This window comes from Anomaloglossus baeobatrachus, chromosome 10 (genome assembly GCF_048569485.1).
Source record: "Anomaloglossus baeobatrachus isolate aAnoBae1 chromosome 10, aAnoBae1.hap1, whole genome shotgun sequence".
NCBI classification, from domain to species: domain Eukaryota; kingdom Metazoa; phylum Chordata; class Amphibia; order Anura; family Aromobatidae; genus Anomaloglossus; species Anomaloglossus baeobatrachus.
This window is the reverse complement of record NC_134362.1, coordinates 69459894-69473772: the sequence shown is the minus strand read 5'-3', so window position 1 is coordinate 69473772 and position 13879 is coordinate 69459894. Positions and strand designations below refer to the sequence as shown.

The window sequence follows — 13879 nt, the reverse complement described above, 5'->3', positions numbered from 1 at the left end:
TTAAAAAAAAAATGCAAATGAGGAATCGTGTTCTTAGTGTCTGCATTCATTATATAGTCTGAGTGTTTCTGATGGCGTGACTAACAAGACAAAGCTTTAGAAATGTTGGCAGTGAAAGAAGTTCTAGGATATTGAGGCAGGAAATGATACTAATGTGCTCAGCCGAGGCTCTGCACAATGCTCTGCAGTATGGATACGTGTATTCACAGCTTGCATGGCATGCCCTTGGAGTAAATGGCCAGCAGATATTGAAATGGATTAGAATTGCAGATTGTACCCAATATAAAGTATGCAGAGAATTCAGTAGCTGCTTTTGTATCTGGCGGATTTGCATCCTGTGAGCTGTGCAATATGAAATACAGAAGTATAATACGTTCACAAACCACATCCTGTAGAATAGCACGGTGGTGGGGGGAGAAGGAGACTGCACAATGTGACACAACACAGGAAAGGAGCAAGGAGAGCTTTGCACCGTGGCATAGCACAGATACATACTAGTAACCTAAGACACAAATCTGGGAGTAAGACAATACATCACAGCTATACGCCGGGCACACCCCGTTGAGTGAAGAAGAAAAAAAAATCCAATTTGCAAACACCCATATCACACACATCTGGATCATATTGTAAGACGCGTGCACCCTGCCACACCCCACACACAGCCGGACCCTGCGACCCAGCGACACACCGACAGTGACCGGACAAGATGTCAGACAACGAGGACACGCAGAGACAAGACGCTTGCGAGGAGAACACTTTCGAAGAAAAATTGGAAGAGACCCAGAGGTGAGCAAAAAATTATTTTACCCCTTTTGCCACTGCCCAAATCTAATGACTACGTTATGCCACGTTTCTGCCACAGAAGTAGCGAAGCTGAATTTGTCATTTAACTCTTTGAGTCATGTGCTGATGGATCAAAGAGAAGAGCTCAGCTCTGCTACATCTGCAAGGTTTCTGTGCCAAATTTAGTGGAACTTTGTCCAAACAATTATAATCTGGATGTGTCGGATGTTGGATGACAGAGGAATGAAAGCAATTCCAAATGCTTTTCATGCTAAAGAGCCACCACGAGCCCAGACTTCTGCCACTTGTCTGTGGAACAGCTGAGCTCAATATGATACTTCCATGTGGTCCGGGAAAAGCAAGACACTATTCCAAAATCTGAGAATACAATGTGGTTCGCAGCAGTTGGGAAGGAGATGTGATCAGTAAATAACAGTTTAAACTTTATATCACGACGAACGCTTCGCTTTCCTAATACTCAGACACTTCTGCTTAGTGGCCAGCCTTCCACTTATTCCTTGGAGCCTGTGGATTATAAGTAGTAATGGCGGAACGCAAACTATGCATACATTGCATTAACAGGTGCAACAAGGAATTTGGGCAGAGCACAGACTTAAGGGTGCTTTACACGCTGCGAGATCGCTAGCGATTGCACCCGCCCCCGTCATTGTAACGATATGTGGTGATCGCTGCCGTAGTGAACATTATCGCTACAGCAGCGTCACATGAACATACCTGTGCAGCGACGTCGCTGTGACCGCCGAACAATCCCTCCTTCAAGGGGGAGGTGCATTCGGCGTCACAGCGACGTCACTGCGATTTCACCAAGCAGCCGGCCAATAGAAGCGGAGGGGCGGAGGGGTGGAGATGAGCGGGACGTAACATCCCGCCCACCTCCTTCCTTCCTCATTGTCGGTGGACGCAGGTAAGGAGTTGTTAGTCGTTCCTGCGGTGTCACATGTAGCGATGTGTGCTGCCGCAGGAACGACGAACAATATCGTACCGGTGGCTGCACCGATATTATGGAAATGAACGATGTGTCAACGAGCAACGATTTTTCACGTTTTTGTGCTCGTTGATCGACGCTCATTTGTGTTACATGCTGTGATGTCGGTAACGGCGCCGGACGGGCGTCACTATTGACGTGACCCGACGATATATCGTTACCGATATCGCAGCGTGTAAAGCACCCTTAAGGGATACTTTACATGCTGCGACATCGCTGCCGATATATCGTTGGGGTCACGCCGTTAGTGACGCACATCCGGCGCAGGTAGCGACATCACAGCATGTAACACAAATGAGCGTCGATCAACGAGCACAAAAACGTGCAAAATCGTTGCTCGTTGACACATCGTTCATTTCCATAATATCGGTGCTGCAGCAGGTACGATGTTGTTTGTCGTTCCTGCGGCAGCACACATTTCTATGTGTAACACCGCTGGAACAACAAACATCTCCTTACCTGCGTCCACCGGAAAAAGAGGAAGGAAGGAGGTGGGCAGGATGTTCCGGCCGCTCATCTCCGCCCCTCCTCTGCTATTGGGTGGCGGTTCAGTGACGCTGCTGTGACGTCGCTGTGACGCTGAACGAACCGCCCCCTTAGAAAGGAGGTGGTTCGCCGGTCACAGTGACGTCGCTAGGCAGGTAAGTATATGTGACGGGTCCACGCGATTTTGTGCGCCACGAGCAGCGATTTGCCTGTGTTGCACAAACGATGGGGGCGGGTACATACGCTAGCGATATCGGTAACGATATTGCAGCGTGTAAAGCGGGCCTTATGGTGCCACAACCTGCCTCAAAAATCAAACTATGTATAGAGCGCTTAGAAAAATACATCAGCCCCGATTCATCAAGACTGGTGAGAAAATCTTGATTAAGGGGCGTGCCGACTCATTAAAGGTGTAATCCATAAATCACTTTTTTTTACCATGGGCCTAAGAACTAACAGACAGGTAGTTGCTAACTTCAATCTCTGCCGGCACAGAATAGTCATGGACCGCTCCAGCCGACGATTCTGCTACTTCACATCAACAAGACAGCTCTTTCTCTTCTCCTCTGCTCTGTGAACGGAGCAGGAAAGCTGACGTCATACTGATTGACCGCCGGCTCCCCACAGTTAGGCAGCAGGGAGCCGGCTGTTATAAGCATGATGTCGGAGTAGAGAAACCGGGTGTGCGCCATGGTGCCACCAAGCAAGTCCAGATGCTGATTATTTCAAATTTCTTTTTATTCAGGTTGACGGGTTTTAGACAAACTCAGTCTCCTTCATCTTCAATGTCCTGATGAAGGAGACTGAGTTTCTTCGAAACGCGTCAACCTGAATAAAAAGAAATTTGAAATAATCAACATCTGGACTTGCTTGGTTGCAGCGCAGCACACACCCGGTTTCTCTACTCTGATGTCTATCTACCTCTCCGGGGCTGTACCGGTCGCCATATCTGATGCGTGTTAAGGAGTTGTGACTGGCACAACCCTAATAGGTGAGTGCAATGACCTTGTGTGACCTGGTACCTTACCTGGTAAGACCCTATTCTGCGCCTTCTTCCACAGTTTCTTACATATCAGCATGACATCAGCAGTCATACCACGTCAACAGAGCAGATTAGAAGAGAAAGAGCTGCTTAGTTGACATGCTGTAAGTCGAAGAATCACCAACAGGAACAATCAGTGACAACTTTGTGCCAGCAAAGATCTACGCCAGGCAGAAAAGGCAGATAGTTAGCAAGTACCTGCCTGTTAGTTCTTAGATCCATAATAAAAAAAAATAAACAAAATAATCCTGGATAACCCCTTTAAGAAGCGCACGTTTCCTTATGAATCAGGACACACCTCGCCACAAATCTTACTCCAGTCGTGGACTGGAGTAAGAATTCTGGTGTGGGACACGCTACCGCTCGTCATCTGTCTATTTATCCAGTGAGGTTATTGATTCAATGCATGAAAAAAATGTCAGACTGTTGGAATTTTTGGAGTATTGAATGCCCAATTAAAAGGACCTCACCAAATTAGACATGTCGTATGATCTATGGGCACCATGTTACAGAAAAGGGGAAGATGATGTTTAGGTTTGTGGCAAAAATCTCAGTATAACTTTTACATTTTAATTCCTGTTTATTCTGGGTTTCTCTAAATTTCCACCTGAAAAGACCTATACGTAGAGCATATTTACATATGGAATATATATATATATATATATATATATATATATATATATATATATACACAGGGTGGTCCAAAAGTAGGTGGACAGTACAGTATGTGTAATAGGGTTATCAAACTTGGTGCAAAGTGAAACTGACTCAGTTGCCCTTAGCAACCAATCAGATACCACCTTTCATTTTCCAAAGTCTGTGAAGAATGAAAAGTGGAGTCTGATTGGTTGCTAAAGGCAACTGAGGCAGTTTCACCTTACATCATGTTTGTTAACCCTATTACACATACTGTCCACCTACCTTTGGACCACCCTGTGTATATATATATATATATATATATGTATATATATATATGTGTATATATATATATATATATATATGTGTATATATATATATATATATATATATATATATATATATATATATATATATATATATATAATATATATACATATAACGTATGTATGTAAACATAATACAATATCACATACATTCTTCTGGCTGATCAATCCACGCTGAATGTTGAATGTTTACCAGATGTACAAAAATAGCTGACATCATGTGTTTTGGCAGCTGCGTCTACCTGATAGGCACATTCATCCAAGCTTCATAAATCAAAGATTATCTGCTCTAATCCGGAAGTAAAGAAATGGCTGTTTGAGCATTAAAGGGAATCTGTCACTGGGTTTTTACCCTATAATCTGAGAGCAGCATAATGTAGAGACAGAGACCCTGATTCCAGCGATGTGTCACTTACTGGGCTGCTTAGTGTAGTTGTAATAAAATCACTGTTGTATCAGCAGTAGATTATCATTAGAGGACTAGTAATTCTGCTGTCATGTAGTCCTTCATATTCATATGTTCTGTATAACCCCGTCTTCCACCATTGATTGTCAGCTTTCTGCCTATACACAGTGTTCACAGAAAGCTGCCGATCAGTGCTGTGGGCGTGTCTATACAGAGCTAAGGATTCTGAGAAAAGGTAGATAAACAGCCAAAAAAAGTTATGTTATCAAAACTGCAGCAAGTAGCCCTTTAAGTGACACATCGCTGTAATCAGGGTCTCTGTCCTTACATTATGCTGCTCTCAGATGGGGCTGCAAAAACCTGGTGACATAATCCCTTTAAGTGAAATTTGTCACTAGGTTTTTGCTCCCCTAGCTGAGAGCAGCAAGATGTAGAGACAGAGACCCTGATTCCAGCGATGTGTCACTTACTGAGTTCTTTGCTGTCATTTTGATAAAATCAATGTTTTCTCTGCTGCAGATCTAGCAGTTATACAGAGCTCATGAATATGCTGGAATACCTGCAGAACGCCAAGTAGTCCTGTAAAGATAATCTAATGCTGATTAAACAGTGATTTTATTAAAACTAGACTAAGCAGCCCAGTAAGTGACACATCACTGGAATCAGGGTCTCTGCCCCTACATTATGCTGCTCTCAGATTAGGTGGCAAAAACCTAGTGACAGATTCCATTTAAGTCATTGGTTCCATATTTGATGGGATCTGTCTGGGGTTCCAAAGAACGTTCCAAAATGTCTTGATGTGCCGTATCTCAAACCAATAGCCTGTATATTAGTCATCATATACTAACTATCTGCCTTCTTCCAGCTGGGGTGGGCACCAGACATTGTTGTCCCTTGTTTTTGGGTGTTGCTCCTCTTTTCTTGCTCTTTATCATGCTGTTCCTGACAGGCACCCATGGTTGAGGAACCCTTTTGTGTGATAAATTCGGTTACAGTCTTTCAGTATTCTGCATCCTAAAACTAGGCAGGAAAACGTATACAGCCATTCTAACATGGATTGTCAAAGTAAGTACCCCAGCCTCATAAGGTCCAAGAGATCTTTCTAATAATCCATAGTTCATATTGTAAGATATCCTTTTATGTACTCTGTTACAGATCTTGTATTGGGGCCCAGGAGACTCAAGTTATCTCTAGAGAGAAATGAGCGTAAAATGTCAGATACATTCATAATGCAGCTGCTCATAAAGTGTGAGAATGATATTATCAGCTGCTTTGTCACACATGGCTTGTCTCTACTAAACTCTATATGGAAACTCCCTTTTATGGGGCAATGATCCAGTTCTTCTTACACAGAGATTCAACCTCAGACTTAGAGGACCTGTCACTGGCCATAGATACCGTATGTATTATTTCTTAATTGGTGTGAAAGCCACTGTTCTCCTGAATCTGGTGATGTTTTTATTTTGTTCCTGAGCCTCTCCATTCCTGAAATGTGGTCCCTTTTCCTTTATTTAGCCATTTTAGCCAAGTAGGCGTTGCCCTCAGGTCTCTATGGGAACATTGTTATGACCACGCCCTGTTCCCTAATAAGACTAGAATTATATACAAGGAAAAGGGGACATACAGTACAGACCAAAAGTTTGGACACACTTTCTCATCTCTAGAACAACTGTTAAGAGGAGACTGTGCAGCAGGCCTTCATGGTAAAATAGCTGCTAGGAAACCACTCCTAAGGACAGGCAACAAGCAGAAGACACTTGTTTGGGCTAAAGAACACAAGGAATGGGCATTAGACCAGTGGAAATCTGTGCTTTGGTCTGATGAGTCCAAATTTGAGATCTCTGGATCCAACCAACGTGTCTTTGTAGAAAAGGTGAACGGATGGACGCTACATGCCTGGTTCCCACCGTGAAGCATGGAGGAGGAGGTGTGATGGTGTGGGGGTGCTTTGCTGGTGACACTGTTGGGGATTTATTCAAAATTGAAGGCATACAGAACCAGCATGGCTACCTCAGCATATTGCAGTGGCGTGCTATTCCCTCCGGTTTTCGTTTAGTTGGACCATCATTTATTTTTCAACACGACAATGACCCCAGACACACCTCCAGGCTGTGTAAGGGCTATCTGACTAAGGAGAGTGATGGGGGTGCAACACCAGATGACCTGGCCTCCACAGTCACCAGACCTGAACCCAATCGAGATGGTTTGGGGTGAGCTGGACCGCAGAGGGAGGGCAAAAGGGCCAACAAGTGCTAAGCATCTCTGGGAACTCCTTCAAGACTGTTGGAAAACCATTTCCGGTGACTACCTCTTGAAGCTCATTAAGAGAATGCCAAGAGTGTGCAAAGCAGTAATCAAAGCAAAAGGTGGCTACTTTGAAGAACCTAGAATATAAGACATATTTTCAGTTGTTTCACACCTTTTTAAGTATTTCATTCCACATGTTTTAATTCTAGTTTTGATGCCTTCAATGTGAATCTACAATTTTCAGAGTCCTGAAAATAAAGAAAACTCATTGAATGAAAAGGTGTGTCCAAACGTTTGGTCTGTTTTGTATATCAGGATCAAAAAGGAGCAGGAACAAGAAGAGCGAATCAACACCATACGCAGGAGAACAGCGGCATTTATAACTGGAAATAAAAAATACCGTACATACCGTAATTGTGACAGATCCTCTTTATAGAAAAATACTTGAACTTGATTGAATAAGGACAGTAGTAATATTTTCTGGAACGGGATCTTCTTGAGACATTTTTTTCCACAAAAAGAAAACCTTAACAGCTGATCCTGCCCGATCCACAGGCAGCATGTATCTGGCATTATATAATCTCAGCCAGGTATCATACACTGCTGAGTTCCAGAGAAAAACATAGTGTAAAAGCTTTGGTGACTAGTCAGAAAGGCGGGTCGCTGGCGGCTTCTCCCCATTTGACTGACAGGTCTCTCCCTATACACACAAACAGGGACAGATCTGTCACTCAAAGGGAGGGGGCGGGGATAAAGAGCCGGGACCCGCCTTTCTGACTAGTCTACATTGCGGGACACTGTCAGGCAGCTTTTAAACAATTTTTTTTCTCTGAAAATCATCAGCATTACAGAGTCAAGCATACCCGGCTGAGATCTTACAGTGTCTGATTCTTGCTGTCCGTGGATCGGAGAGGTATCAGCTGTCAGGTTCTCTTTAACAATGTTCTATATCTACGTCCAGACCAGTAGATGCTCCAGTAACCATGCTGATCGATATTGAATGGTCGGGAATTACTCATTGTGTCTACGCCAAAAATAATGAATTGGTTCTGGCGATTGGAAGCGTACATAGCGGTGTAACAAATAGGCCCTCATTCCTCCTATGATGCGTTTGCTCATTCCCATACACTGGTTTGATATCTTTGTAAAGCCCGGGGAGGTGGGATCTCTGTACAGGCTCACAAAGCCAAAAAATAATGGACGCCACCCACTTGGGCTGGGCCCTCTATCTCCAGGGGCCCCATTAGAGCCACGTAGCAGCCTCTATGATGAGTGAACATATGTTCTATGAGGGTTTTTTTTCTGGCTTAAACTATTACCATAAACTTTACCAACAATAAATTATTCAAGGCAAATTAATTTTTAAGTTCTACAGCTATTGTATATGACATTTCCACCAAAAAACTTAAATATAGCCTTAATTAGGAAAATCATTACTTTGGCCTCATGGTCATTCAAAGCTGTGAGCATAAAGCAAGTATGGTGGTACAAGAAACCCAATAATTTAGCATTACAGAGCCATGTGCTGCCACACTGTGCCTCTTCCCGATGCCTTATTCTTCCCTCAATGGTGTGCCGCCAATAGCATCCGATCACATTACTGCTATATGCTCGTCAGCTAGGTAGGAGGCCGACTCCTGAATGGACTTGCTCCATGCTTGCAATCAGCTCTCTTCTTTGGACATCCATTCTATATGTGGGACAAAAATCAACAGGTGACAGCTTTTTGGCACAGCAGGCACCTGCCGGTAACTGATATAACTGGAACTGACTTCTGATTGCGGCAGCCTAACCACTTAGATGCTGTAGCAATTAGGACCACGGCATCTAAGCAGTTAGATAGAGGAGGGCGTCTATTACACCCATTGTAACAAAAAGGAGACAGTTGCACTCTGTGGTGCTAAGCTCTGTGTAACAATTAATATAGGAATATAGACATGTATTACTACTATGAAAAACATGTAAAAATTGAGATATTTAGCAAACAAAAATGGCCAGTTTTATGTGAGCCCAAAAGCCAATGGCTGTTTTTGTTGGGTCCCTATCAAACTGATGTCTTTTTTTGGGTTAAACAAACCTTCAATTAACCCAAAGAGAGGCATTAGTTTGATAGGGACTCAACAAAAAGAGGTCGCCTTACCATTGGCTGTTAGGATCACATAAAGCTGGCCACTTTTGTGTGCTAATGTTGCGGGCGGAGGAGGGGACGCCGCGCTCTCCCTCTGCTCGGGTCCGGCTGCCGCGGCTGCTGCGGCCTGCTGCTGCTCGGTGGCTCGAGCGATGGGCCTGATCCCGGGGACTCGAGCGGCGCTCCTCGCCCGTGAGTGAAAGGGGATTGGGTTGTGGGATAGTTTATTGTCCGTGACGCCACCCACGGCTGTGGTGATTGAGTGGACACCACCGCTGCTCTGTTTGGGAAGCCCGGGAGTGCTGGTACGGAGCAGCCAGTTGTTGATTTGCCCCTCCATGGGTAGGGGTCTTGGTGCTCCCGGGGCCCAGTGATGGGGTTGGTATGGTGGACAGGCGGGTACGGGGCCTGTGGAGGTGCAGGGGCGCAGGGGCAGCGCTGTGCCGCACGGCACGGAGGTACTCACTCAGCCAGTAAACACGACACAGTTCTCGGTAAACAAACGGCTGGTTGGACGGTTCCCTCGGACGGTTACGGTGCTGCGGTTCCCTGCAGTTAGCGGTGACGGTCTCTTCCCTGCACCTATGTAAAGTCTCTTGGTAGCGATGGGTCCCCACCGGTTACCCACTCCTCGGCTTCAATCTGGGCCGAAGGAGCCCTACTTTGCCCGCAGGCGCTGGCCCTGGGAAACTGGTGCCCTGGCGGTGGCGGTGTCTCCCCTTCACTGTCGGGCTGTTGCCTTCAATCGGGACTTGGTTGTTAGGAGACAGAGGTCCCCTTCACTGACGGATTTGGCAAATTATGGCGACTCCTAGCCTTGCCGGGATCCGAAAGGCCCCTGCCCTGGTGCTGACTGTTCTTCGTATACTGCTCCAGTACCACCGGGTCACCACCCATCCGCGGTCCTTCCAGCAACCTCCAAGCAGTCCCCCTGCAGACTATCACCACCGTCTGCTGACCTTGCTGTCACAGTCCGGGGCACACACCCGGACCAACTTCAGGCTTTCTTAACTGTTTCTTTACTGTCGCCACTCTTACTGTCCTCCTTTACCACTTCACTGTTTACTCCTCACACTTCAAACTCTCTCTCTGATCTGCCTGGTTTTCCCGCCTCCAGGGCTGTGAACTCCTCGGTGGGCGGAGCCAACCACCTGGCCCACCCCCTGGTGTGGACATCAGCCTCTGGAGGAAGGCAACAAGGATTTTGGGTTAGCTTGGTGTACCTGCAGGGAATGTGGGGTGCATGTGATGTTGTGACCTGTGACCCCTGGCTTGCCCAGGGCGTCACATTCCCCCTTAGCAAAACGCAGACCGTCCTCAGGCTGCCCGTCCAACACCGGTTTTATTTTCCTTTTTGTTTTTCTGAAAAATAGAAAAAACGGTAACATATATACAACTTATAACATCATCCCACATCGGGAGGCTCAGTGCTTAAACTATGCAAACATTAACACGGTTAACGGTTACGGTCTCCGCTCTCTCCCACCCAAGTAACCTGGTCCTGATGCTGCCCCTAAAGCACAGGCAGCACCCCTTGACCCCAGTCCAGCACAAGTTACCCGAGCGGGATCTGTCCTTCCCCTCCAGAGGGTAGCCACCGGTTCCTGTGGTGGCTGGGCCCCAGCCTGCTCTGCTGTGGGCCCTCCCACCAACCTGCCTCTCCGGAGGCAGTAATTGCGGAAACGGTAATGATAACACAACTTATTTACAAGCCACTAACGTCTGTGGTTGCCCTGCAAGTTCACGGGCTTGTCCATAGGAGTTCCTATGCATATTTTTCAAGCGGTCCCACGGGGACAACGGTGCCGGCAACGGCCGGTTTCCAATCACGGTAGAATCAGATGACTTTTCGGTAATCATTTTGCTTATCATCATTTTTCAAACTTTTAAACAAACACACTGGTGGTCCCAACGGGGACGGTGCAACGGTGCTCCGCTGCCTTTTGCGGCTCAACAGTCCATTCTCACTAGTGGGGCTCTAGTGCCACCTTCACATGGTGCACCGCTCTGGACCCCAATGGTAGCTCGCTGCAGGCGATCTTCTTCCATATACATGCGGGCATGCACATCCGCTCTACACCCCTCTCGGGCATCGATCTCCCTGCGTAGCTGCTGTTGCCGCCGCACCCAGCCGGGAGCACTTTCTGCTTGCTCCGGTTCAGCATGTGCGGGGAACGGACCCAGCCAGAGTCCCTCCGTGTCGGCTACGACCGGCACCTTCAGTAATGAGGGACCCCGCTGTGACATGGCCTGCTCTGCCTCCTGGCAGCTGCATCCCCGCCGTGCCTCCGGTGCATCTTTGCTGACGGGCTCAGCCTTCGGCTTCTTCCATGGAAGCGGATCAGGGTGGTCATGGGCTTCGGCTGCAGGTCGGTCCGCCGGGGCGGATTGGCAGGGTACCGCTACCGGTGGTGGTGGTAGCGGGCCTAGTGGCGGGGCAGCAGCAGCCAACACGGGTAGCGGGGGAGGTAGCAGGGCGAGCGGGTATGGACCGGGTCCCTCAGCCGCGATGACCGACCCACTAGGGGTACAGGGGCGTGGGTCACTTACCCTCCCTTCCAAGACTCCCTCCACCTCGCGTCTCCGTATTGCCGCCGCCACTTCCGCCATGTCGGCCTCCCACTCCTCCAGGAGGAGCTGCATGCGGACCTGCAGACGGCTGCTTAGCTGGACGGTCCGGACTTCCACCCACGCTGCAATGCCAGGCGCGGGGACCACGGTGTTGCTGGTCGGACTCAGCATCTTTAGCAGCGGCCTCTTCCAGGAACCAGTCAATGGCCGCAGGGTCCTGGTGTCCCTGCTTCTATAGCCGCGGCTACATGCGACCAGTCGCCATTTCGTCCCCCTTAGCCTCTTTCCGGCCCCTCCTCTATTGGGGCGGGGTTTTGGCCTTCGCGCCTCTGCTACTCGAGAAGACGCTCGAGCGGGAACTTTTCGCGCCAAAGATGGCGACTTCTGAAATTTTTCGGCCGGATACCTCCGGCGGTCACAAGGCACACCTCTACCCAACGGCAGAGCGGTAAGATCCTGTTTGTGACTCCAAGTTGTCGCGGGCGGAGGAGGGGACGCCGCGCTCTCCCTCTGCTCGGGTCCGGCTGCCGCGGCTGCTGCGGCCTGCTGCTGCTCGGTGGCTCGAGCGATGGGCCGGATCCCGGGGACTCGAGCAGCGCTCCTCGCCCGTGAGTGAAAGGGGATTGGGTTGTGGGATAGTTTATTGTCCGTGACGCCACCCACGGCTGTGGTGATTGAGTGGACACCACCGCTGCTCTGTTTGGGAAGCCCGGGAGTGCTGGTACGGAGCAGCCAGGTGTTGATTTGCCCCTCCGTGGGTAGGGGTCTTGGTGCTCCCGGGGCCCAGTGATGGGGTTGGTATGGTGGACAGGCGGGTATGGGGCCTGTGGAGGTGCAGGGGCAGCGCTGTGCCGCACGGCACGGAGGTACTCACTCAGCCAGTAAACACGACACAGTTCTCGGTAAACAAACGGCTGGTTGGACGGTTCCCTCGGACGGTTACGGTGCTGCGGTTCCCTGCAGTTAGCGGTGACGGTCTCTTCCCTGCACCTATGTAAAGTCTCTTGGTAGCGATGGGTCCCCACCGGTTACCCACTCCTCGGCTTCAATCTGGGCCGAAGGAGCCCTACTTTGCCCGCAGGCGCTGGCCCTGGGAAACTGGTGCCCTGGCGGTGGCGGTGTCTCCCCTTCACTGTCGGGCTGTTGCCTTCAATCGGGACTTGGTTGTTAGGAGACAGAGGTCCCCTTCACTGACGGATTTGGCAAATTATGGCGACTCCTAGCCTTGCCGGGATCCGAAAGGCCCCTGCCCTGGTGCTGACTGTTCTTCGTATACTGCTCCAGTACCACCGGGTCACCACCCGTCCGCGGTCCTTCCAGCAACCTCCAAGCAGTCCCCCTGCAGACTATCACCGCCGTCTGCTGACCTTGCTGTCACAGTCCGGGGCACACACCCGGACCAACTTCAGGCTTTCTTAACTGTTTCTTTACTGTCGCCACTCTTACTGTCCTCCTTTACCACTTCACTGTTTACTCCTCACACTTCAAACTCTCTCTCTGATCTGCCTGGTTTTCCCGCCTCCAGGGCTGTGAACTCCTCGGTGGGCGGAGCCAACCGCCTGGCCCACCCCCTGGTGTGGACATCAGCCCCTGGAGGAAGGCAACAAGGATTTTGGGTTAGCTTGGTGTACCTGCAGGGAATGTGGGGTGCATGTGATGTTGTGACCTGTGACCCCTGGCTTGCCCAGGGCGTCACACTAAGTATCTAAATTTTTACATGTTTTTCATAGCAGTAATGCCTGTCTATATTCCCATATTCATTGTTCCACATATCTTAGCACCACAGAGTGCAACTGTTTCCTTTTTGTTACTAGGTTTCATGTACATTTGCACCTGTTCACATTAGAAAGGTAGGATATTACACCCATTGGACAGCACAAGAACCTGAAAGGTTGTTGAATGGAAGTCGGGATCCCATTGGGGTTGGGGATTTCCCAATTCAGACAATTGCTATGGGATCCCAATATTTCGGTCTACACCTATTTCCCCTTGAAATCCATAGGAGTTTTCCTTTTACAATCTCCAGCATAAAGGAGACAGTAGTTTCACATGTGACCCCACAAATATCATGGCCTTCCTACATATATGCGTCTACACAGCTACTCGGGCGGGTTACACTTTTCTCCTGACATCTACATTTTTAAGATTATTTGTAATGATCATAAAGGAAGCAAACCCCTTCCTGGCTCCGTAGAAGGTCACTCCGGGTCCTATTTCTAACAGGATCCTAAATTAACACCACATTACA

The 13879-nt window shown here is 48.4% G+C and overlaps 1 protein-coding gene across 1 annotated transcript in view; it reads left to right on the top strand.

The window, feature by feature from the left end:
- Positions 1–423: 423 nt before the first annotated feature.
- Positions 424–13879, top strand: part of LSP1 (lymphocyte specific protein 1) — a 109860-nt gene continuing 96404 nt past the window's right edge. The window contains exon 1 of the mRNA XM_075327011.1: positions 424–786. Within this exon, the coding sequence (XP_075183126.1) occupies positions 707–786 (80 nt within the window). The 5' untranslated portion in view covers positions 424–706. The remainder of the gene's footprint in view (positions 787–13879) is intronic.